The 22,164-nt window shown below is 44.3% G+C and overlaps 2 protein-coding genes across 3 annotated transcripts in view; one reads left to right on the top strand and one right to left on the bottom strand.

Annotated features, from left to right (window-relative positions):
• The window catches only part of PFN2 (profilin 2), an 89,437-nt gene extending 74,598 nt beyond the window's left edge, over positions 1-14,839 (top strand). Inside the window, exon 3 of one of the 2 annotated variants that reach the window (XM_030216994.1) lies at positions 12,887-14,839. In XM_030216994.1, the coding sequence (XP_030072854.1) occupies positions 12,887-12,984 (98 nt within the window). In that variant the 3' untranslated portion in view covers positions 12,985-14,839. The other variant, XM_030216995.1, reaches the window with a different exon arrangement.
• Positions 14,840-15,213: 374 nt separating this feature from the next.
• The window catches only part of RNF13 (ring finger protein 13), a 173,813-nt gene continuing 166,862 nt past the window's right edge, over positions 15,214-22,164 (bottom strand). Inside the window, exons 9-10 of the mRNA XM_030216993.1 lie at positions 20,309-20,389; positions 15,214-16,025 (exon numbers count right to left, since the gene is read on the bottom strand). Of these exons, the coding sequence (XP_030072853.1) occupies positions 15,673-16,025; positions 20,309-20,389 (434 nt within the window). The 3' untranslated portion in view covers positions 15,214-15,672. The remainder of the gene's footprint in view (positions 16,026-20,308; positions 20,390-22,164) is intronic.

Here is a 22,164-nt window from a genome sequence, read left to right as displayed (position 1 = left end):
ACAGTCCTATTTCAAATTCTGAGCTTTTGACTATTATTGTGGATTTTCCCCAAGACAATTTTTTCCCACTCTGAGCTCACATCAGCTGACATTTTCACTTCTGGAACATTGTCAGGTTACAGCCAGAGTGGTCTCAGTACTGCAATCTCTGGGCTGGGTCGTCAATATAGCCAAAAGTCGCCCTCTCAATCTCTAGAATATTTGGGGGCCCGGTTCGACACAGCCTTAGGGATGGTCTTCCTACCCGAGCAAAAGCGGTGCAAGCTTCAGAACCAGGTCCGTCTGCTCCTGAGGATGCCTCGCCCGCAAGCTTGGGACATAGTCCAGCGGTTGGGGTCGATGACGGCCACTTTGGAAGTGGTGCCTTGGGCGAGAGCGCACCTGAGACCTCTGCAGTTTTCCCTGCTTCAGTGGTGGTCTCCTATATCTCAGGATTATCAGTGCAGACTCACGTGGCTCCCTGTGGCCCGGCTCAGTATGGAGTGGTGGCTCTGACAGCATGCTGCGGCGAGGAATGCCGCTAGTGCTCCCCGATTGGTGCCTGGTGGTAACAGATGCCAGCCTGAAGGGCTGGGGTGCACGTTGCCAGGGAAGGCATGCCCAGGGTCTTCGGACACCCGAGGAGTCTGAGTGGTCTATCAATCGCTTGGAGTTGAAAGCGATTTTCCAGGCGCTTCTGGCCTTTCAATTGACCCTGGAAGGATTCGCTGTCCGAGTTCTGTCGGACAGCAGTGGCCTACATAAATCGCCAAGGAGGCACTCAGTGCATTGCACTAGCAGCGCAGGCCACGCAGATTTGTCACTGGGCCGAGCTTCATTTGCAGTTTCTGTCAGCAGCTCATTGCAGGTCAGAGCAACGTGCAAGCCGATTATCTGAGCAGGAATCAAATTGACCCAGCGGAGTGGGAACTTGCAGACGAAGTATTCCTGCAGATATGTGCCACATGGGGAAAGCCCGTAATTTATGGCGTCAAGCACAAATGCCAAAGTCCCGTGCTTCTACAGCAGACTGAGATCCTCGCTCGGCAGGGTTGGATGCCTTGGCTCAACCCTGGCCTCAGGGCCTCCTGTATGTGTTCCCTCCGTGGCCCTTGATAGGGCGAGTACTCCTGCGGATTCGGCTACATCAAGGAGAGGTGCTTCTCATTGCCCCGGATTGGCCCAGGAGGCCGTGGTATGCGGACCTCTGGCGGATGCTGGTGGAGGCTCCCCTGCCGTTACCTCTGGTACCGAACCTGTTGTCACAGGGCCCGGTGACCATGGAGGATGCCTGCCACTTTGGTCTTACGGCATGGCTATTGAGAGGGAGCAATTGAGAGACAAGGGATATTCCAGTAAAGTCATTTCCACTCTCCTTCAGGCCCGCAAGCGTTCCACTTCTGTGGCTTATGCCAGGATTTGGCGCCAATTTGAGGCTTGATGTGCTTCTAAAGCGATCACACCCATGTGGGCTACTGTTTCGCAGATACTTGACTTTTTGCAGGATGGTGTACAAAAAGGCTTGGCCTATAATTCCCTGCGTGTTCAAGTGGCAGCCTTAGCATGTTTTCGAGGGAAGGTCTCTGGCTGCTTGCCCGGATGTGACAGGTTTCTCAGAGGGTGCTTCGGCTCTGTCCTCCCGTGCGGGCTCCGTGTCCAGCCTGGAACCAGGGGTTATTTTTAAAGGCCCTTCAGTGTTCGCCCTTCGAGCCGCTTAGGCGAGCTTCGGAGAAGGATGTGACCTTAGACTGTCTTTTTGGTGGCCATGACATCGGCGAGACAGGTATCTGAGCTCCAGGCGCTGTCCTGTCGAGACCCATTTCTGCAATTCTCAGAGTCCGGCGTAATGGTACGTATGGTGCCTTCCTTCATGCCTGAGGTGGTTTCAGCGTCTCACCTAAACCAGCCTATTTTCCTGCCCTCCTTTTCTAAAGAGGAGTTTCCAGAAGCCTATGGGCAGTTGCACCTTCTGGATGTACGAAGGGCTCTGTTGCAATATCTGCGCATGTCAAATGCCTTCAGGACCTCTGACCATCTTTTTGTTCTTTTGTCATTTCCGCGCAGGGGGTCTCCAGCGTCTAAGGCCACTATAGCCCATGGCTCAAGCTATCTTTTCAGCATATCTGCTATCTGGCCGGCCTCCGCCTGAAGCCTTTAAGGCACATTCCACAAGAGCGATTTCCTCTTCTTGGGCTGAAACTGGAGCACTCTCTCTTCAAGAGATATGTAGTGCAGCTACTTGGTCTTAGAAGCTCTCTTTTGCCCGACAGTACAGGCTGGATGTGGCTGCCAGGAGAGACGCGCATTTTGGCGCGTGGTGTGGCTTTTCCCCACCCTATCTAGGGATTGTTTTGATACATCCCACTCATAATGGATTCATCTGCTTGATGACAAGGAAGGGAAAATTAAGTTCTTACCTTGGTAATTTTCTTTCCTTTAGTCATAGCAGATGAATCCATGAGCCCTCCCTCAGTGGTTCATTGTGTGATTCATGTTACTTTTATGTTCAGTTTTTCCTGTAGATATGTTCCCTCATTGGGAGAAGTTGGAAAACAGTCTTCAGGATTTCTGTTCAGTTACAGGAGGATGAGTTCATTCCCTCCTTTGAATTATAGCTCCAGTTTTGGGGCGTTCATCCGCTGTGAGGAAAGTTCATGTTATTATGCTGTGCGGTGTTACACTGCTTTGGAAGTCTTCAAATACTGAAGAGGCAGATGGAGCTAGCTGGCCATGAGGCACTATGGTTTTTCAGTGCTCACTATCTCCCCCTGCTGCTTGATGGACACAACCCACTTGTAATGGATTCATCTGCTATGACTAAAGGAAAGAAAATTACCAAGGTAAGAACCTAAGTTTCCCATGTGGGTTGTGACATTACTTCTATCCTTCTAGATCCAAGGACATTGGTCCTTCAAGGAGAACCTCCATATAAACATTTTAGAGCTTTGAGCAGTACTATATGCCATCCTCATTTTTCAGAAATGGTTAAAATACAACCTTAAATACACACAAGTAGCAATGTTTTATTTTTAAACAGGAAAGCATGGATCTTTACTCCTCTGGAAAGAAGCTTGCTGAATTTGGAACCTAGGGATGTTCCTGAGAGCCACATACCTTCCAGGTCCAGCAAACAAGTTAACGGACTCGGTCACATTCTTCAACTTTACAAATGGTCCCTTTCTTTCTTTCTTTCAAGCAGCAGCTCAAGCCATTTATTTACCTATGGGGTACTCCAGTTATAGATCTGTTTGCAACAAAGTGCCTATTTTGCTCCAGAATTTTATCTCCTCACAATATTTAAGATGCTTTCACTATTTCATGGACATCAGGCCTCCTCTATGCTTTCCTCCCATTCTGTTAATTTCTGAAGTGCTACAGGACATTGCAAGACTGGCAGATCTAATTCTAGTGGTCCCATACTGGCCTAGTCAGCCATAGTTCCTGTGGATCACAGGTCTCTCCATAGACATGCTTCTAATATTGAGATCTCGGCCGACACTTCTTATTTAGCAAACCGGTTCTGTCCTCTATCCCAGGATCAAGAACCTGGCACTCATGGTTTGGAGACTCAAGAGCTCAAAATAGACCTTCCAGTTTGTTTGTGATGTTATAATTGTAGCAAGGAAACCATCTATTCTTTCTCATTCGAGTGGGAACCATTGTCTTTATGGTATAATTCACAACTTGGTCCCTTTCACATGCTGTTTCTGATCTCCTAAAAGCTCATACGTCTTTCTGATCTGGGCTTCAAGACCACATTGGTAAGGGTCCATTTGGCAGCTATTGTCACATCCCTGTTCGGTTGCAAGGGAAACCAGTTTCCTGTCATCTTGCTGTGACAGTTCATGAAAAGTTTAATGAATGTATAACCCCCTGCCTGCCAAAACTACTCCAAGGGCATGCACCAACTCATCCAGGAAGTTAAAGTTCCAGAAGAACGCCCAAAAAACTGTAGGTCTCTCCAGCCTCAGCTAAGTTCTGTGTTCCAGACTCCACAATAAGAGACTGGGCCAAATGGGATTCATAGGAGTGTAGCAAGGTAGAAACTGCTGCTATCCAAGAGTGACATCAATGGTGGTCTCACATTTGCCAAAACACCTGATTGTTTCCCAAGCCTTTGGAATAATGTTCTTGGACAGGCAAGGCTAAAGTGGAACTCTTTGGCCAACAGGCCCCATTTTGTCTAGTATAAAGCAAATTCAGCATTCCACAATAAGAACATAACAATGGTCAAACATTGGTGATAAGGTAATGGAGATGCTTTGTTATCTCAGGTCTTGGGGAAAACTTGCCATTGTTGAAGAAACAATGAATTCTGTGTTGACCAAATATTCTTAAAGAATTTTCTAGTACCTCTTCATAAGTTGAAGCAGATTTAAATTATGCAACAGGACAATGATCCAAAACACACAAAGTGTACATCTGAATGGCTTCAGAAATCCAATTTTGGATTGGTCTAGTAAAGTTCTGACTTGAACCCAATCCAGATGCCGTGGCAGGACCTAAAATAAGTAGTCCATGCACGAAAACCTACAGGTGTCTGCATTAATGCAGCACTGTAATGAGTGGGCTAAAATTCAACAGTGATGTGAGTCACCAAATTAAAGCAAGTTTAGTTACAAATTATTGCTACTAAACGTGGTGCAACTAGTTAAGTTTTAGGAGGTAGTTACTTTTTAAATTGACATGGGTGTTGAATAACTTTTGAAAATATACTTTGTTTAAGGAACAAATTGTGCTGACTCAAATTCCCTTTAATTACATTTTGTTTAAAGGTCAGAAACTATTCAGTGTGATAAATGTAATAGGAGAAATCAGGAATGTGGGGGGTGGGTAGAGAACTGTCACATAGCTGCATGTCAAGCTGGTGTGTGTGTGTTGTTTTTTATTTTTATTTATTTTGGTAACTTTTCACTTGGTACCTGCCTGCTCCCAAGCCAGGCCAGTTCTTGGAGGTTTAGCAACACAGTTGAAAACAAAGCTGGGGAATTTTCCCTAGGTTGAGCTGTAGCCTGTGTGGTGCATGGAATAAAACCTGGTCAGTGCTCGCTAAGCTAATGATCCTTTCCAAATCACTTTACACGAAAATACATAGTACAGCATGCCAGGGCCTCTTGTTTATTTAAAACTTGCTATACTGCTAATTCTGACTTACAGGTTTGAGTGGTTTACAATCTAAAAGTACAAATATAAGAAAAGGAACTCGTTGATCTTCCTCTTCCCCCCCCCCCCCCCCCCCAATAGAGAAATAGGAAAGGTCATGAAGGCTACATATCAATCCTCAAGTGTGACAGAGCCTGCACAGCTCCAGTTGTGTGTTAATATTTCAGCATGTGACATTACATGCATAGCAGAGCCAGGGGAGCAGTAGTGGGGGAAAAGCCTACAGATCCAGCTCTTTCCCTCTAAGTGAAGCTTCCCAGAATGCATCTAAGGCCAGATTTAGGCTTGATGCATGAAAACTTTGCAACCTGAGGAGAGAAAATCCTGGGTGACCTGGTAGTACCTTCAGGTTCATCTTTGAGCCCTTCCTGATAGTAATCTGTCACTGAAGTAAAGGATAGTGTCTCAGTAGGGAGGTTGTTTACAAGAGAGAAGCCAATGACCAATTTCCTTATCGTCCCTCCAGACCGGCCCAGAATGTGACTGATAGGTTGTGTACGCTTTCCAGCAGGTGGAGACTGAGAAAAAAAAAACTGTAACCAGCTAGCCAATAAGAACCCTTGTAAGCTAGGGAAAGATCCAGTAATCTCAGTCTCCAGCAGGTGGAAGGTGGTGAGCCTTGTTGTCTTATTCCTTTCTTTGATTATTTAATTCTTTATGCTTTAATTCTGGTTATCTTTCTGTTTTGTCTGTGGTTTGTAGCATTTCTTGTGGTTTCCTCTGCCTTAAAAAAAACAAAAAAAAAACCTGCTGTCAGGCAGAGGTCCGTGGGGGCTTCTCTGTGCCTCGGGGGGTGCTACACTCGGGAGGCCGGGTCCCTCCCCCCATTTCCTCCTTGATATCTCTTAGTGCCTGGCTCTTTTAATCTGTAATATACTCCTGGCACTTAAGAGCAAAGCTTTTAAAAGTAAAGCTTTAAGTGAAGTTTTTCCTCAAGCTCCTCGAGGGAAGAGCTTTAGAGGTAGGGAGAGGCAGCTGCTTGTCTAAAAAGAAAAAAGAATTTGACCCTCCCGGTCTGCTTTTTAAGGCAGAGCCTTTTTTGGGGCTATTTATTTGAGAAAATCGAGCAGGGCAGCTCCGTCACCTCTGTTTTGTGATCAGCTGTTTTCTTCTGCGATGTCAGAGAAGCTCCGCCGCTGCTCCATCTGTCAGCGGCGGGGTCTTGGTTCTTCCGGGGTTTGTAAGTACTGCACCGCTATGGAGGATCAAGGTGCAGTTCCGGCGAAATCATCGGTATCTTCTTTGGGGGGGGGGGGGGGTCCGATGTCGGTTTTGGGTCGATGGTTGCTTCCCCCTTCCCCCCCCCCCAAGCGGCGATTTCGGCGGGGAAATGTTGCCATCTTGGCTGCATCGCCATTTGCTGCTCCTTTACGTGCTGGGCCTGTTTTGGTTGCCCAGACACCCGTTTTGTCAGCGGGGGAAGGAGGTTTTCCTCCCGAATTTGTTTTACAGATGTACCAGGCCTTTCTTCTTCATAAAGCAGCACCTGCAGGTCCTTCTGAGGGTACTGTTAGAGAAGGTAATGCTGTGTCTTTAAAACGTTTGAGGTTTGCTGCAGAGGAGCCAGATTTTTCTTTTGCTCCAGATCAGGAGATGCCTGCCTTTGATGAGGAGGTTTGTTCTCAGGAAGAGCAATTTGCTGAGGGGCTAGAGCACACGGCTGATGGTGAGGAGTTGCTCCCTATAGGAGAGGATCTTTCAGTGGTACGGATTTTCCATAAAGATGATCTTCAAGAGCTTATCTCGCAGGTTTCCTGTACTTTGCGCTTCGATGATCCGGATCTCCAGGTATCTGAGCCCAGAAAGGTGGATTTGCTGGTCAAAGGGATTCGCAGAGCTGGTAAGTCCTTTCCTATGCATCAGGATATTAGGGACATTATTCAGGCGCAGTGGGAGAGTCCGGATTCTGCTTTTAGCTTGCTCGTTCTATGGTCAGACTTTATCTGGTTCCTGACTCAGATACTAAGACATGTTGCGCCCTCCGGTTGTGGATGCTGTAGTTTCTGCGGTTATTAAGCGAAACACTGTTCCAGTAGATGGGGGTACGGCGTTGAGAGATCCCTAGGACCGTCGTATTGAGATTTTGCTGAAGAATTCTTTTGATGTTTTTGCCCTGGCAGTGCAGGCGGCAATTTGTGGGTCCCTGGTAGTGAGAGCTTGTTTTCGCTGGTCAGAGTGAGTGTGAGTGTTGGACCGTTCTTCTGATGATCTTTCAGCTATTGATAATGAGGTGGCTAAGTTAAAAATGGGGTCAGCTTTTTTGGCCGATACTCTGTATGATTTGCTTAGGGCTTCTTCTAAGTCTATGGCTCTTTCTGTTGCAGCCCGCCGTACGCTTTGGCAACGTGGGTGGTCGGCAGATGCAACCTCTAAGTCCAAGCTTAGTAAATTTCCCTTTCAGGGTTCTTGTCTGTTTGGAGAAGAATTGGACAAGTTGGTGGATATAGCCTAGGTGAAGCTAAGGTTCCCAGGTTGCCGGAGGATCGTCCGAGGGGATCCGGTCATGGTTCTTTCTCTGGTCGTGCTAGAGGCCGTGATTTTCGTTGTTTTCGACCAGGCAGAGTTTTTTCCAGGGGCAGCGCTCCAGAATTCTTCAAAGAACTCAGTCCTTTCGAGCAGGTCGTAGGGGAGGGCTGTTCCTTTTCTTCCCATCCTCAACAATGAAGGTTTGCGGGTCCAGCCTCTAGTTCCTGTGGGTGCTCGGTTGGTGCACTTTCAGGAGAGCTGGGCCCAGATTACTTTGGATCAATGGGTCTTAGAGGTTATTTGGGAAGGTTACGCATTAGAATTTGTTCATCCTTTGTCGGATGCTTTCATAGAGTCCCCTTGCCGGTCTCATTCCAAGGCCAGTGCCGTCAGATACTGTCGACAGACTCCTCAAGCTTCGGGCCATTTGTCCAGTTCCTCGGGTGGAGCAGTGTCAAGGCCGTTATTCCATTTACTTTCTTGTGCCCAAAAAGGAGGGTTCCTTCAGACCAATTTTAGATCTCGGTGGTGAATTAAGCTCTCAAACTTTCCTCTTCGCATGGAAACATTGCAGTCCGTCATTGTGGCGGTGCGGTCTGGGGAGTTTCTGACTTCGCTAGATCTTACGGAAGCCTATTTCCACATTCCTATTCGTCCGGCGCATCAGCGTTTCCTTCGTTTTGCCGTGCTGGGTCACCATTTTCAGTTCAGAGCTCTTCCTTTCGGTCTAGCGACTGCTCCATGTACATTCACCAAGGTCATGGTAATTGTGGCGGCGGCTCTCAGAAAGGAGGGCATTTTGCGACCAGTTCCTTCCTTTCTTCCCAAGGTTGTGACTCTGTTTCATGTTTCTCAGCCAGTAGTTTTGCCTGTTCTTGGTTCCTTTTCCAGTTCTACGGAGCAGCGTCTTTTGAAGTATTTGGATGTGAAGCGGGTGTTGAAACACTATATTAAATTTACTGTTGACCTGCAGCGATCTGACTGTTTGTTTATTCTGATTGGCGGCTCGCGCAAAGGGTTCATGGCCTCTAAGCCCACTATTTCTCGTTGGCTTAATGTTTGCATCAGCTTATCTTCTTTCTGGGAAATCCGTTCCAGAACATGTGAAGGCTCTCTCTACAAGAGGTCAGGCTGCCTCTTGGGCAGAGCATTGTCTGGTGCCTCCAGAAGTCATTTGTAGGGCGGCGACCTGGTTGTCTTTGCATTCTTTTTCTAAGCACTATCGTTTGGATGTTCTCAGTCATCGGCAGGTTGCGTTCGGGGAGTGTGTCTTGTCGGCGGGGCTGTTTAGGGTCCCTCCCATAATTTTACTGCTTTGATACTTCCCATCCCTTATGTACTTATGTACATCAGTCACATTCTGGGCCGGTCTGGAGGGATGATAAAGGGTAAATTAGGCCTTACCTGCTCATTGGCATTCCTTTAGTCCCTCCGGACCGGCCCAGATACCTCCCTTCAGATATATGTATGTTTAGATGTTCGGAGAGTTGTTTCTTTGTTTGGAGCTGTGTTGCTCGTTAGTAGTTTGAATAAAGAAATATATACACTAACTGTCCTGTTGGCAGGAGCAAGTTGTGTTGAGGCACTCACCCTATGTTGGCAAGGTGCCAGTGGCTGCTCAGGTTTTTGGGGGCACAGGTTATATGTTTCTTCTATGCTTTGGTACTTTTATTACTGGATCTTTCTCTAGCTGGCAAGGGCTCTTATTGGCTAGCTGGAGTTGCAGGTTTTTTTTTTTCTCAGTCTCAACCAGCTGGAAGGCGTACACAACCCATCAGTCACATTCTGGGCCGGTCCGGAGGGACTAAAGGAAAGCAAATTAGTAGGTAAGGCCTAATTTACCCTTTTCTAAGGCTTGATCTGAGTAGCGCTAATGTAGGTCTGTCCCCCCTCCCCCACACCTAGTGTATGATGGTAGATCCTTGGGCTGTGATTACTTTATTCTAGTCTTAGTGGTCAAGGGTTTTTATGTTCTCCTCCTGGAGAAGAGGAGAATAAGAAGTTGGATTTACCTGAGGGATTGTCCTTAATCATCATTAAAGGGAAGCATTCAAGGACCTTCATGGTGGAATGATTCAGATCATACTTTTTTTTTTCTCTTTCTATAGTCATTCTTGTTCCAGGCAGCTAATATACAGTGGCTCCAGATTGTCATCCCCATATTGGGTCCAGCATTCCCTGGGAGGGGCCAAGATGACCGCCTACAGGTAACAGTATGCAGAGAAGAGGTCTTGAACATTCCTATGCGAGACTAATAGCTCCTGGGCATGTTAATGGAGAATCAAACCAAAAGAGCTAGCATCACTTACCTCTATCATGCAAGATTAACCAGCTATGTTGCTTGGTCAGGGCTAGTTCAAGATGGGGCCACAATGTAGAATGGCAGACAGACAATGATCTCAAGCAGTTGTGCAGTTAACTGGGTCTTCTGGAGAAGTCCTAGAACTTTAGGGATCATACTTCAGAGGATGACTAGAAGTACTTATAGTAGTTCTTCCTCACCTCAGGCCTCTCCCAAAACTGTTGGTCCAAATTCAGAAGCCAAGAGCAGTACTGTTCTGGGAGTTTTCTCCTTTCCTCAGTGTTGTTGTAGACAAGGTTTGACTGAGGGTAGACCCTCCCTATTATAAGTAGTTCTGGCTGTGCTCCTTCACAACTGTGGAATAGTCTTGCTGAGTAGCTAACCATGGCCCAGTTACCCGTTAATCAAGAGGTAGTAAATTCAAATGTCTGGCTATTTAGGATTGAGTTGTCACAGGAGAGTGACACAACCAAGATTCTGCAGTGTGCAATCCTTGTCCTGTTAATGGGGGAAAAAAAACAAAACCATTTTTGTCCTTGCTAATCCTAAAGCATAAGGAATCCCTCTTCTCTTAAAACATGGTCTTGTATCCTTGGCTAGTGCCCAGATCTGTTTCCATGCCTTCCCTGAGAATGATCCTTTCTGCAGGCCAGGATAATGGACCTGTATGTATGTAATCTTGATTAGACCCATATATGTTTCTCATGGAAGTCATCCTAAAAAGTATGAACAGTTAGCCCAGTGTCACAAGGCCACTTTGTATGGGGAGACTAGAAGGAGTCTCCAGCAGGGAATGGATTTGGAGTCCCCTTCATAGTTTGCATTATAGAGATGAACCCTGATGGGGAGGGGAACTGTGGTCTGGGACAGATCAAATGCTAGAGTCTGATTATCTAGCACTCCAGTAATCCTGCTTAGGAGAAGTCTTGCCTGCAACCACCTAGACTGCCAACACTGTGCTGATGGGAATAAGGCTGAGAAGAACATAGTAGACCTTGGGTGCCCAGGTATAAGTCATATTTGGTCTAGGATGGAGTTCTCATTCAGGACCTGACGACAACACTTATGACTGACAGTTGTCAGAAGAACTTTCTGAGCCAACTGTGTTTGGGACCCTGAAGTGTAAGGACTGGAAATGGCTGCAGCTGTATCACAGGTTAAGTAGGGAACCTATGTGAGTAGATCTGATGATGGCAAAAATGTTAAGACAAGTTCTTCAGCCAAAGAAAAGCAGGAGTGGGGCAAGGGGAGACTGGTGGCTGGATATCCACATGTTCCTACTGGGAGCCTGGATACCTAGATATGCACTGATTATTTTTTTTTAAGATGGGTATTTCACCTTTTTCCCCAATTAGATTATTCCTTTCTAGAAGATCCTTTCCATTCTTTGATTGGCTTTTGGGTGGATAGGGCAACATAGCAAGGATATTTATTATCTGCTGATCTACCTTTTGGTGAAAAAAAGTACTGCCTAGACTGTTTAAAGCTTTGAAGTCTCTGCAAGTTCAGTTTCTGGGGGACTATTCTCCTTGAAGGATTTTTCTTCAGCTGCCTCATCTGAGTGCAGAAACTGGCTCAGGGACACGAGGAGTATAGCATGCTTAATAATTTGGAGCATGGTTTAGTTTTTGGTGGCTCAAGTTACAGCGTTGAGGATATGGTCAACACTTGTTGATATGAACCATGGTGATCAAGGTCCAGAGGGTCAGCAAGGGAAAGGGGATGTTGATATACTACCTTTCTGTACTTGAGTTACACTGTCTTTTAAAGGATACTACTAGTATGGTGCCCTCGCCTCTGTTGTACTCCTCTGAGTGCTTGAGCACTGGTATGCAGGTCTGGTGGTTCAGCACATTAGGTGTAGGGGCTCTGAACTGTCATGGAATCCTCCTACCCTGTCTTGGTAAAACATGGGTGCATTCCAGTTGTTTGGCCTGGTCTGGCATGGACAGTAAGGGGACATATGGATGGACTTAAGCCATGGTGGTCAAGGGTACTTAGGCTACAACAGTCAGATTCTGACTTTTTCAGGCAATTTTGCAAGTAGTTTCCTTGGTGTATGGAATTAATTCCTGAGTTAGGGACATGAACTGACTTTTGACTGCAGCAGGTATGGCTTTGGGAGTGAATTGGAAATCCAGAACATAAGAATTGCCTAAGGTCCTCAGCTTTGATTTATGGAATACAGAGGAGCTGAAGGCAGCATTACAGGTAGGGGGACATAACCTACTGGTCTGGCAGGATTGAAGGAAAAAAAATTAACAGGTAAGTCCAAAATATTCCTATATTCTGAGGAATGACTTTATAATTTATGATCTGCTCTGCCCAGTTACTTCCTGTTTAAAATGCTATAGGCCCAAGTTTCTCAGCTTGCTTTTCACCTTGCAGCTAGATGGTTTTTTTTTTTTTTTTGGGGGGGTGGGGTGGGGGGTTAAGAATTTGGAACCATGGCAAACCTGAACAAGTATCTGAGATTTTTATTTTTCAAATATATTGAACCTGTAAGTTTGCCTGTCACTTTTCTATCTTTTAAGCTATGTGTTTTATAATTTTCTCCAAGTTTACCATGCTCAAAGTAACTAATGCTGCTTCTGTAACTTACACCATTTGTCTTCTTGCATGTTTAAATCCTTTTTTTTTTCCCTTTTTCTTTCAGTCTTGGTCTTTGCAATGGGCAAAGAAGGGGTCCATGGAGGTGGATTGAATAAGAAGTCATTCTCGATGGCAAAGTACTTGAGAGACTCTGGGTTCTAGTTAGGCAGAATTAAGTATTAGGGAAAAATTGCTACTAAACTTTCCTGGTGGTGAACATAATGCCTGTATCTTGGAAACTTTATTAGCAATGCAGGACAATGGGCTATAAACCGGTGTCTCCTTTGTATCCCTTGGTTGGTGGGGAAAGGTATGTTTTTGTTCATCATTGTTCATCTTTATTCATCTTTTTTTATTTTTATTTTTTTCCTTTGTGTACTCCAGCATTGATTTTTATCATGGCAAAAGAAGGTATCCATGGAGGGCAGCTCAACAAGAAAGCATATGAAATGTCTGCATACCTGGGCAAACTTGGATGCTAAGCAGCCTTTCCCCATCTTGCTGTCAACTGTTATCACATCCAGTTTTGTTCACAAGGCTACCAGACCGTGGATGGTAGTTACATTTTTTTTATTTACCCATTTTTCTGATGTCATGATCCTGATACCCTTTTGTTAATTTGTTAACCACTATATATTATATAATTCCATGTTTTCACACTATCGCAGTACACAAAGATGATATGCATGAGATGTTGGGTAGGGGATATGCCAAGTTTGAGAAATGCTTTTCTTAGCAATTAATGTTATACTGACAACTAAGACTTCAAATTTTAAATAACAAAGTGCCGATTGTACAATCTAATTTGATCAATGCCTTTTCAGCACTTTGAGCAAATACATAGCTCATTTAGTCTTCCTTTTTTTGTAGAGCATGGTTAGGAGGAAAGTGCATGCATATCTATCTTTCTCTCCCTGCCTTTTTTCATGTCATAATTTGTTCACATCTCCTGACGTTTTCATATCCTTTAAGTACCATAATTTAATTTTGAGCTGCAGTGTCTTGAATTAGTTTTAGTATTGCACTTAGGTATGATCTTAACTTGCAGGTGAAATGCTTGCTGCTTAATAGTGCAATTGTAAAACTGCTTCAGAAGGTGCAAATGTATTTCTTCCTGTGATCTTAGCACAATCATCCAGGCTTAAGGATCAAGTACCAAACCATTCCAAAGTGCAAGATTGCAACAGAATAACTTCAGTTATTACTCCTTGGAGTTTCAGAAAACACCAAAGCAGCCTTTCTAGGTATCAGCATTCATAATAAATTATTCTTCAGTTGAAGAGGTGGTTCATAATACTTCAGTCATTACCTGATGCAAACAGATTTCAAACCTTTAAGGTTTTAATTTCCAAAGGCTAAAAATATAGCAATCAAGTGGTACTGGGTTTTTTTTTTGTTTTTTGTCTCAGATAATTCTGACTGAATTTGTACACACAGATCCACTGAATTTAATCCAAAAAAACTCAAGGCTAAAATCTGGTACCTTTTTTCTGAAACTAAAAGGTATGGGCAAATTCACATGTAACAAGCACTTCAGAACACACAGGCTTGGTATGTTTGATCTTTAAGGGGAAGAGATATTCTGTCAGTAGCTAGGCTGCTTTTTTCCCCCAACTCTTGTTCTGTAGTTGAATTGTACAAGGCTGTCATAGACATAATCCCAATGTAATCATGCTAAGTATGTCCAGTTCAGGTTTTCATAGGACCAATTGTATTTGCAGCTTGGGATTTCCAATTTTCCTCATAGAAAAGATAACTTACCACTTTGTTAGTGGTAATCAAGACATCTGACCAAATGTTGGATCACTAGTTGGTAACATGCTTTAATACCCATATTGGATAAATGTGGTTTTCATAATCTTGCAAAACTATCTAAAATGTTTGACCTGAGCCCCACGCTGCAAAAACTGGAGTAAAATTTCCATGTGCTCTTGTCACCTGATGTGTATTAACTGTCCGTTTTTAAGCACGGACTAATGTCCATTTTAAAGAAATTGCATTCTGTATACAAAAGAACAAATGAGATGGTATTGTTTAGAATAACTGACTTGGCTGTGTTGTGGTAATTTGTACTCTGTGCCATATTCAACAAATGAACTGTTAACGGCTTGGAGTTGGATTTGAGGGCATCTTGAATGACACTGCTATGGGGACATTATTGCTTCTATTGTCTGGGCCTTGTGGATTATGTACAAATTAAAACATCTTTTGTTAATTTCTTTTCCCTGCACTTTTTGTTACATCTGGGATACAGTAACTCATTTTTTAAATATGCATTTCAAAAAATGCCATAACACTTCGTTTACAGACAGATAAAATAAATTTATTCCAACCAAATATACAGTTTATTATTGTGTGGTTCTTCTGTGTGATACGACTGCTTTTGAAATAGATTTAATGGGACATTAAGAGGTAGGAGGCTTAAGCAGTCCATTACGCTAGAAATGATTTGTTAATAGCATTAACCGTGAACTAGATAGCGTCAACACATTATGCCATATTTATCAGTGGAACTCAAGCCATTTAGGACTGACTATATGCCAGTTTTAACTATATATGAAATGTCCTATATTCTATACATACCTGTAGATTTTATTTATTTGAATTTTGCTCATACCTTTTTCAGTAGTAGCTCAAGGTGAGTTACATTCAGGTACACTGGATATTTTCTCTGTCCCCCAGGAGGGCTCACAATCTAAGTTTGTACCTGAGGCAATGGAGGGTTAAGTGACTTGCCCAAGATCACAAGGAGCAAATTACAACATGTACATAAAATTATTCATTTTACTGACTTCTGTACAAATATACAGGAAAATGACTATTCTGTGGTCCTGCCTGCTGTCACTTATTGCTATATAATTCAGCTGGTGTTGAGCAAATCCCAGGGGTTTTCTGGCTAAGTTAAGACCAATCAAAGAATGAGACCAAATATTCCATTATCAACTGTTTTCACTTCAGTGTCCATTTGAGAATGTACTAAGGAGTCCACTTTAGGAGAAATGAACAAAACAGTTTTTAACGGATGTTTAACCATTATACCGTTGATGCCCACGCCAGCTGGCAAACTTGCTGCAGACAATCTGCCTAACTTTCATTTGTTGGTGGTCTACATTTGTTGTATTAGAAGAACAATAACTGCAACATACAAGACAGCATTTCCTTGTAAAACTTCAAACTACATCGTTGTTCAGATCCATTTCAGCAGTGTACTGTAGCTGAACCACAATGCTATCTTCCTGTTCTTCTGCATCACTACTGTCAGTAGGTCCAGTGTCATCCTCATATTCTGAAGATTCTGCCGTATTGTGCTGGGAGTGAGAATCGGACAAAGCTCCAAAGGACTGAGTGGCAACAGATGCTAAAGACCTAAGTAAAGGGGTGTGTTCTGACACTTCATTTTCTTCTTGACCACTGTCTGAATCAGAATCGGAATCCTCTTGTGATAGAACAACCTTCTGTTTACACACTGGACAGGTCTTTTTGTTTTTTGTTAGCCATGGGTCCACACACTTAGAGTGATAAGCTGTATGTTGGGGGTGGGGGAGTGGAGGGGAATAAAAAAAAAAATGCTCTATTACTACTAGGTCAGTTAAAGCCAGACTAAATATACAATCAGTTTTGATGTGCTCCAGAGGTAAATTCCAAAGCCACCTGATTACAATAGTTCCCTGTGGAACTATAAGCAGTAGGCCTGGTAGACTTTCTTTACCTACTTCCTTTGGTGTAAAATGTGATTCACCATTTTGTTCTGAAACCGTATCTGAAGCCTATAAACAGATTAGCTTCACTTTGCATATTCATTTTATTTCAATTGAATAAGGAACACTAGCTTTAAATGCACATAATTGAGGCTTCTATTTATTCAGTGGTCAAGACTCCATAAAATAGACCAGCAGTTAACCGCACTGGGAGGGGACAAGTCCTCTAGCTGTTTTTTTTTTGGCTAGGGCTGATATGTCAATTTCCTTAGCGTCAGCAGCAGCTGAATCTAGAGATGTGGGTTGTGATGTCTACCAGCAGGAGGAGATAAGAGCACTGATTTGCATTGTGCATATAGGATGTGATGCTGCCTGGCCACTCAAGTATTCTTGATTTCCAGCAGGCGGCCAGATGTTTCACAGGCTCCTGGCTTCCATGTTGGCTCCTGTTCTGGCTTGGCTAGTTCAGTAGAGCTGGGGATGTTCTGGCTGAATGGCAACAGCTTTTTTTTTTTGGGGGGGGGGGGGGGTGCACCTGGTCACCCTAGGTCCCTCCCCCACCCCATACTCCTCTCCCTGAATTACTTTCTGCCAACTCTCCCTTCCTCATAGTTCTGCCTCTACTTAAAAAGACAAACAACCCCCCACCCCCGGGCTGTTTGGGGAGAGTAAGCTTGCTGCAGCCTTGTTCCTGTCTCTGAGAGATCCCTTTTACTTCTATGCTACTGGGGTTAGTTGCTCTTACTTTGCCTCTCTGTATTTATATATATAAAAAAAAAAGCAGGGAAACGAAGGCAGTCTGGCATTTGTTTATGGCTGCAGAATTAGTCAAGCGCTGCTGCAAATGGCGTCAGGTCTGTGCTCTGTGGGGTGTTCGTGCCCAGAGGCCTTGGATGGGTCCGGCAGTGAAGTTGAGGCTGGGTTTCCTGCGTGTGGGAGATGCGCTCTTCCCCTCGCTCTGACATGGTGGCCATTTTGTTCCCCCAGAGTACAATTTACTGCGGACCTGCAGTGTTCAGTGTCTGCTGTTCTTCCTACTTTACTCCAGTGGGGTGGGGGGGGGCTCCTCCATGGGAGGGACACACCTTCCTTTCCCTCTGGAGTTTGTTTTACTTATGCACCGTGCTTTCTTACTAAAGTAGGCTGCTTCTGGGACTGACAGCCAGGTACCACTCACGGACCCTGTTGATCCAGTCTCTAAGGATTTAGTGGCCCCTGTGTCAAAGTGAGGGGTATTGGAGATCTGAGTCTGAAGGGGATTTGGATGCCTGTGGTTTTTTCCCCTTCTGATAGGGGAGGGGTTTTGGTGTCTTTTGTAGCAGCTGACCTAGAAGGCCTGGAGGATTCAGACCTTCAGGTGTTACAGGCAAATGACCCCTTGGCTGTATGGGTATTTCATAGAGAGGAGTTGCCCTCCTTATTTCCAGAGCTTCAGCTAAACAGATTCTTTGGCAATTTCAGGCTGTCTGTTGTGGTTATGTCACTGGGCCGCAGATGTAGCGTTGGCTTAAGTTAGCTTTTAAGTGTAAGCTCCTCTTTGGTGAGGACTTGGAGAAACTGGTCAATGATCTAGGAGATTATAAGACACAGTGCCTGCCTGATGACAAAACACATCCTTGGTTCTGTAGGGGCAGTTCCGATTTTATTCGGAATGGGCCAAGTTGACTACGTTACAAGCTCAAGTTTTCCTGTCCTGTCAAGATTTTTTTTTTTCTTGGCATACCTGTGAACTGCTCCTCTGAAAAGACACGCCATTTCTTCTACTCTAGTGCAACTTCTGCATCTGGGGCAGCGACCCGTTCCTCTGCAAGAATCTGGGGGGGGGGGGCATTACTCCATCGATTTGTGGTCCCCAGGAAGGGCAGAGATCCTTTTGTTCAACCTTAGACCTCCGTTGTGTGAATCGGTCTTTTCGGGTGCATCATTTTCGCATGGAGACGGTGCGCTCAATCATTGCAGTGGTTCAGCCTTGGGAATTTCTGACCACTTTGGACTCAAGGTGGCCTACTTGCGCATCCCCATTTGGCTGCCTCATAAGTGATTTCTCCACTTTGCTGGATCAGCACTTCCAGTTTCAGGCCCTCCCTTTTGGCCTGGCCTCTGCTCCACACACCTTTTCAGAGGTAATGGTAGTAGTGGCAGCTGTGTTGTGGCAAAGGCATTTGAGTTCATCCCTATTTTGACTGGTTCATTTGTGCAACCTCATTCTAAGATAGTTTGCGAGCCATGTCTCAAGTAGTGTCCCTGGCCTGGTTCATGTCTCCAGTGGTATCCTTCGCTGACTGGCTGATTTGTGCAACCTCATTTGTGAGGTTTGCGAAACATGTCTCAAGTGCTGTCCCTGGGCTGGTTGATGTCTCGAGTGGTATCCCAACAGTCATTGAGTTGTTGGTCTCTGGTGTCAGAGCACTATGAGAGGTGGCTGACTTGGAAACTGTTAGCTTGTCACAGCCTGCAGTAGTGGCTGCAATCCAGCAATTTGGTTCCCGATGGGTTGGTGCTAATCACCGCTGCCAGCATCTCGGCATGGGAAGCGCATCCTCTCTCATTATAGACAAGGTCTTTAGACGAGGTGGTATGGTCCATTAATCGATTGGAGCCTCAAGTGATTCGCAAGGCACTCCTAGTCTTTCAGGACCTCCTTTGGGGAGAAACCAGTACGGGTTCTCTCAGACATAAAGGTATCAACCAACAGGGAGGCTCTTGCAGCTCTCTGGAGGTGTGGTACATATCGCTAGAGTGGACAACGTACAGGCTTTCTCAGTCACACAACTCTGGAGCCAGGCAAAGGGGAACTTTCCCTGATGGCTTTTCAGTTGAACATTTAATGTTAGAGGATCCTGGCCTTGGATTTAATGGCATTGAGTGCCAATGCCAAGGCTCCTTGGTTCTTCAGCAGAAGATAGGAATGCAGCTTGCAAGGGCTGGATGCTCTCCTTCAGCCCTGGCCAGATGATGATGTACTACATCTTTGCCCCTTGGCCACTGATTGGCAGGGTCCTCTAAGTTCAGGCTCATCACTGCTGAGTGGTCCTAATGGCTTGTGATTAGCAGAACTGGTCTGTTCATGGACAAGCTGTTCTAATGCCCCCTAATGCCCAATCTGCTGTGGCAGAGTCCGGTCCACATCGAGAATACCTCCTGCTTTGGTTTTATGGCCTGGCTGTTGAGTGGGCAAAGCTGAAGGAAGAGAGGTTATTCTGAGATGGTTTTCACTATTCTTTAAGCCAAGAAATGGTCTGCCTTGGCAGCTTATGCACGGGTCTGGTGTGACGAGCAGGCCATCTCACCCTTTCAGGCTTTGTTACTGCATGTCAGTCTGCAGAAAGGTTTGGCTGTCAGCTCATTGAGAGTCCAGGTTACTGCTCTAGCCTGCTATTGGGGTTGCATTTCTCATCTTCTCCTGGCTTCACATCCTTATATGGTGCGCTTCCTTAAGGGGGCAACTTATCTTAGTCCTCTGCTTATCTGGCCTTGTCACAATTGAAGGTGCTTCAGGCGCCTCCCTTTGAGCTGCTACATTCAGCCACAGTGAAGGATATCGCACTTCTGCTGATGCTAAGGAATGAAAAATTCTCTTACCTGATAACTTCTTTCCTTTAGTTATGGCAGATGAATCAAAGTCCTGCCCTATCTGCTTTATTTTGGTAAAAGGTTTTGCTGCATGGGAGGTGGAAGGGTTTTGGTCTTTTGTTTCTTCTTTCTCTTTTGTTTTAGCTGTTCAAAGCTGATGTGTGAGAGGCATGGCTGTGAGGAAGGAGCATGTTGCCTCTGTCCTTGCTTTCTTACGTGATATACTGAGTGGCCCAGCAGCATCATGTCCTATATGCACAATGCAAATTAGTGCTCTCTATGTCCACCTGCTGGTAGGTAGACACAACCATCTGCTGCAACTAAAGGAAAGAAAATTATCAGGTAAGACACTTTGTTACTAGACTTATTGGAGCTAGTTTAGAACACACCTATGACTGAACAACAGTGCCATATCTGCAACAGGCCTTTCTCTAATTAAGCCTTTCCTTTAGGGATTAATAGAATTTGAATCATGTAAGTTACAAATTTCTATAGTTAAATATTTATGCATTAAAAATTCAGAACCACAGCATACCATGAGAGCAAGGAAGTAGTCTGAGTTTATCACCCTCTTCATATTCATCCAGGCAAATAGGACAGACATCATACTCATCACCTGCAATAAAAAAAGCAATACAAAATTACTACATTTATAGGCACGCCAACCTCCCACTTTCAGCATATCCACACAACATATGTATGTATGGGTAAATATCCTGAGAACCTGGCTGACCGGGGGTGCCCTCAGCAGATTGGAAAGCACAAGTATTAAAATGCCTGATTTAGGCTCTCTGGCACTTAAACTGGGAAAGAGAATCGTCAAAGCAGCAGCTAAGTTGATTAAAGTATTAAACTTTATCTCCACAGATGCCCCTAAGATGCTGACATTTCAAGGGAGTTCTTGGGTGGGATGAAATTTTGTAGGTGGTCCAGTTTACATTGAGAATACACAACCTGTAAACAAGTACCAGTTACTTGCTTCTTTGAGGTGAGCTAGATATGGCAGAACCCAAGGTCCAAAATTTCATTTTTTTTTTTATTCCATAACTAGTCTTAGACAGTATGTCTAAGCTTCAGTATATAGTACATGCATCAGTGATTGCCCAACTTTTACTAGGGTGGAACTCCTAAAATACTTCCCTCCCCCCCCCCCCCCCCCCCCCCCCCCCCCATAACCAAGGAACTATGGGTTTGTATCAACATTCTACAATCACAATTTTTTTCTTCAGGAACCCTAAGCCTCAGCAGAACAAGTTTGGGAATCACGGGTGTATACTGTCTAAAAGCATAAAGCCATGTGTGATGCTGCTTCCCTGTTTGTATATTTGAGACTTTTTTGTAAAATACATGAGCATACCAGTGGTCAGGTAAGCCTGGTAAAATATTGGGGCAAGTGTGAATGTTACTATATTTTAAATTTGATATACAGCCCATGGGAATAACCTGAGCAGGGGATATGGGATTTGTAATGCATAAACATAATCTAGCTCATTAATCCTGTATGGTGTTAAAGCAGTCTTACTTTTCCAATTTGGATGGTCTTAAGGACAAGTGTGCTAAACCTCAATTTTGCCATTTGTGGCTCTGGATTCTAGTGCATCAACATATGGACTAAACTAAAAGCCAGTGAATTTTGAAGATTTTTGCATGTGATTGAATGGGATATCCCCACTTGCCTGATGGATTACTAGGCCAACGATCTTGGGTATGAAAAATGAGTTAGCCCACAGGTCTGTAAGACCATCCAGATTTCTTCTAGAACCATCTTACTCTGGTCTTGTATACGTGTGCCTATTCCTACTTTTGGATTACAATATGGGGTTTTAAAGTAGTGCAGTGAATGTCTTTTGAAGATTGTCAATTATCATGTGGTGATATCGATAACAATTTGAACATTTCCAGAAGTCAGACTTCTTGCAAGAACTTCTAAGTTTAAACTTTGTTTTTATTATTCTATACTCATACTTTGTCTTTATAAACAGATTTTTTTTGCGGGCATTATTTTTTAATTAATGGTTGCAATGCTTTAAAACTTTTTTTTTTTTTTTTAATTATGAAGCTTAACCATGTGGCTTTTCTTCATTATCCAGGTGTGTGAGGATAGTATTTTGATATTTCATTATTTTCTGAGAGTTTAGAAAGGTATAATTTAGGTACAAGAGATGGGGCCCTGGTTCAGTAAGGACTTAGCACCAGGTACCAGTTTAGATTTTAACAGTGGGCAAGTGCTGCATACAATACTACCTACCCCAAACAAGTATTTATGCATTTGCAGATTTTAGTTGGAGGGTGTGAAAAATAATACTCTAAGGAGAAGCAGGCCATAATTCTCACAATTAGGTAATGCAATTCCACATTGCCCAGTCGGGAGCTTCTAACAAGCTTAAACAG

The sequence above is a fragment of the Microcaecilia unicolor genome, chromosome 10 (assembly GCF_901765095.1).
Source record: "Microcaecilia unicolor chromosome 10, aMicUni1.1, whole genome shotgun sequence".
NCBI lineage: Eukaryota > Metazoa > Chordata > Amphibia > Gymnophiona > Siphonopidae > Microcaecilia > Microcaecilia unicolor.
The sequence above is the reverse complement of the archived record's forward strand: the minus strand, read 5'-3'. Positions and strand labels throughout refer to the sequence as shown.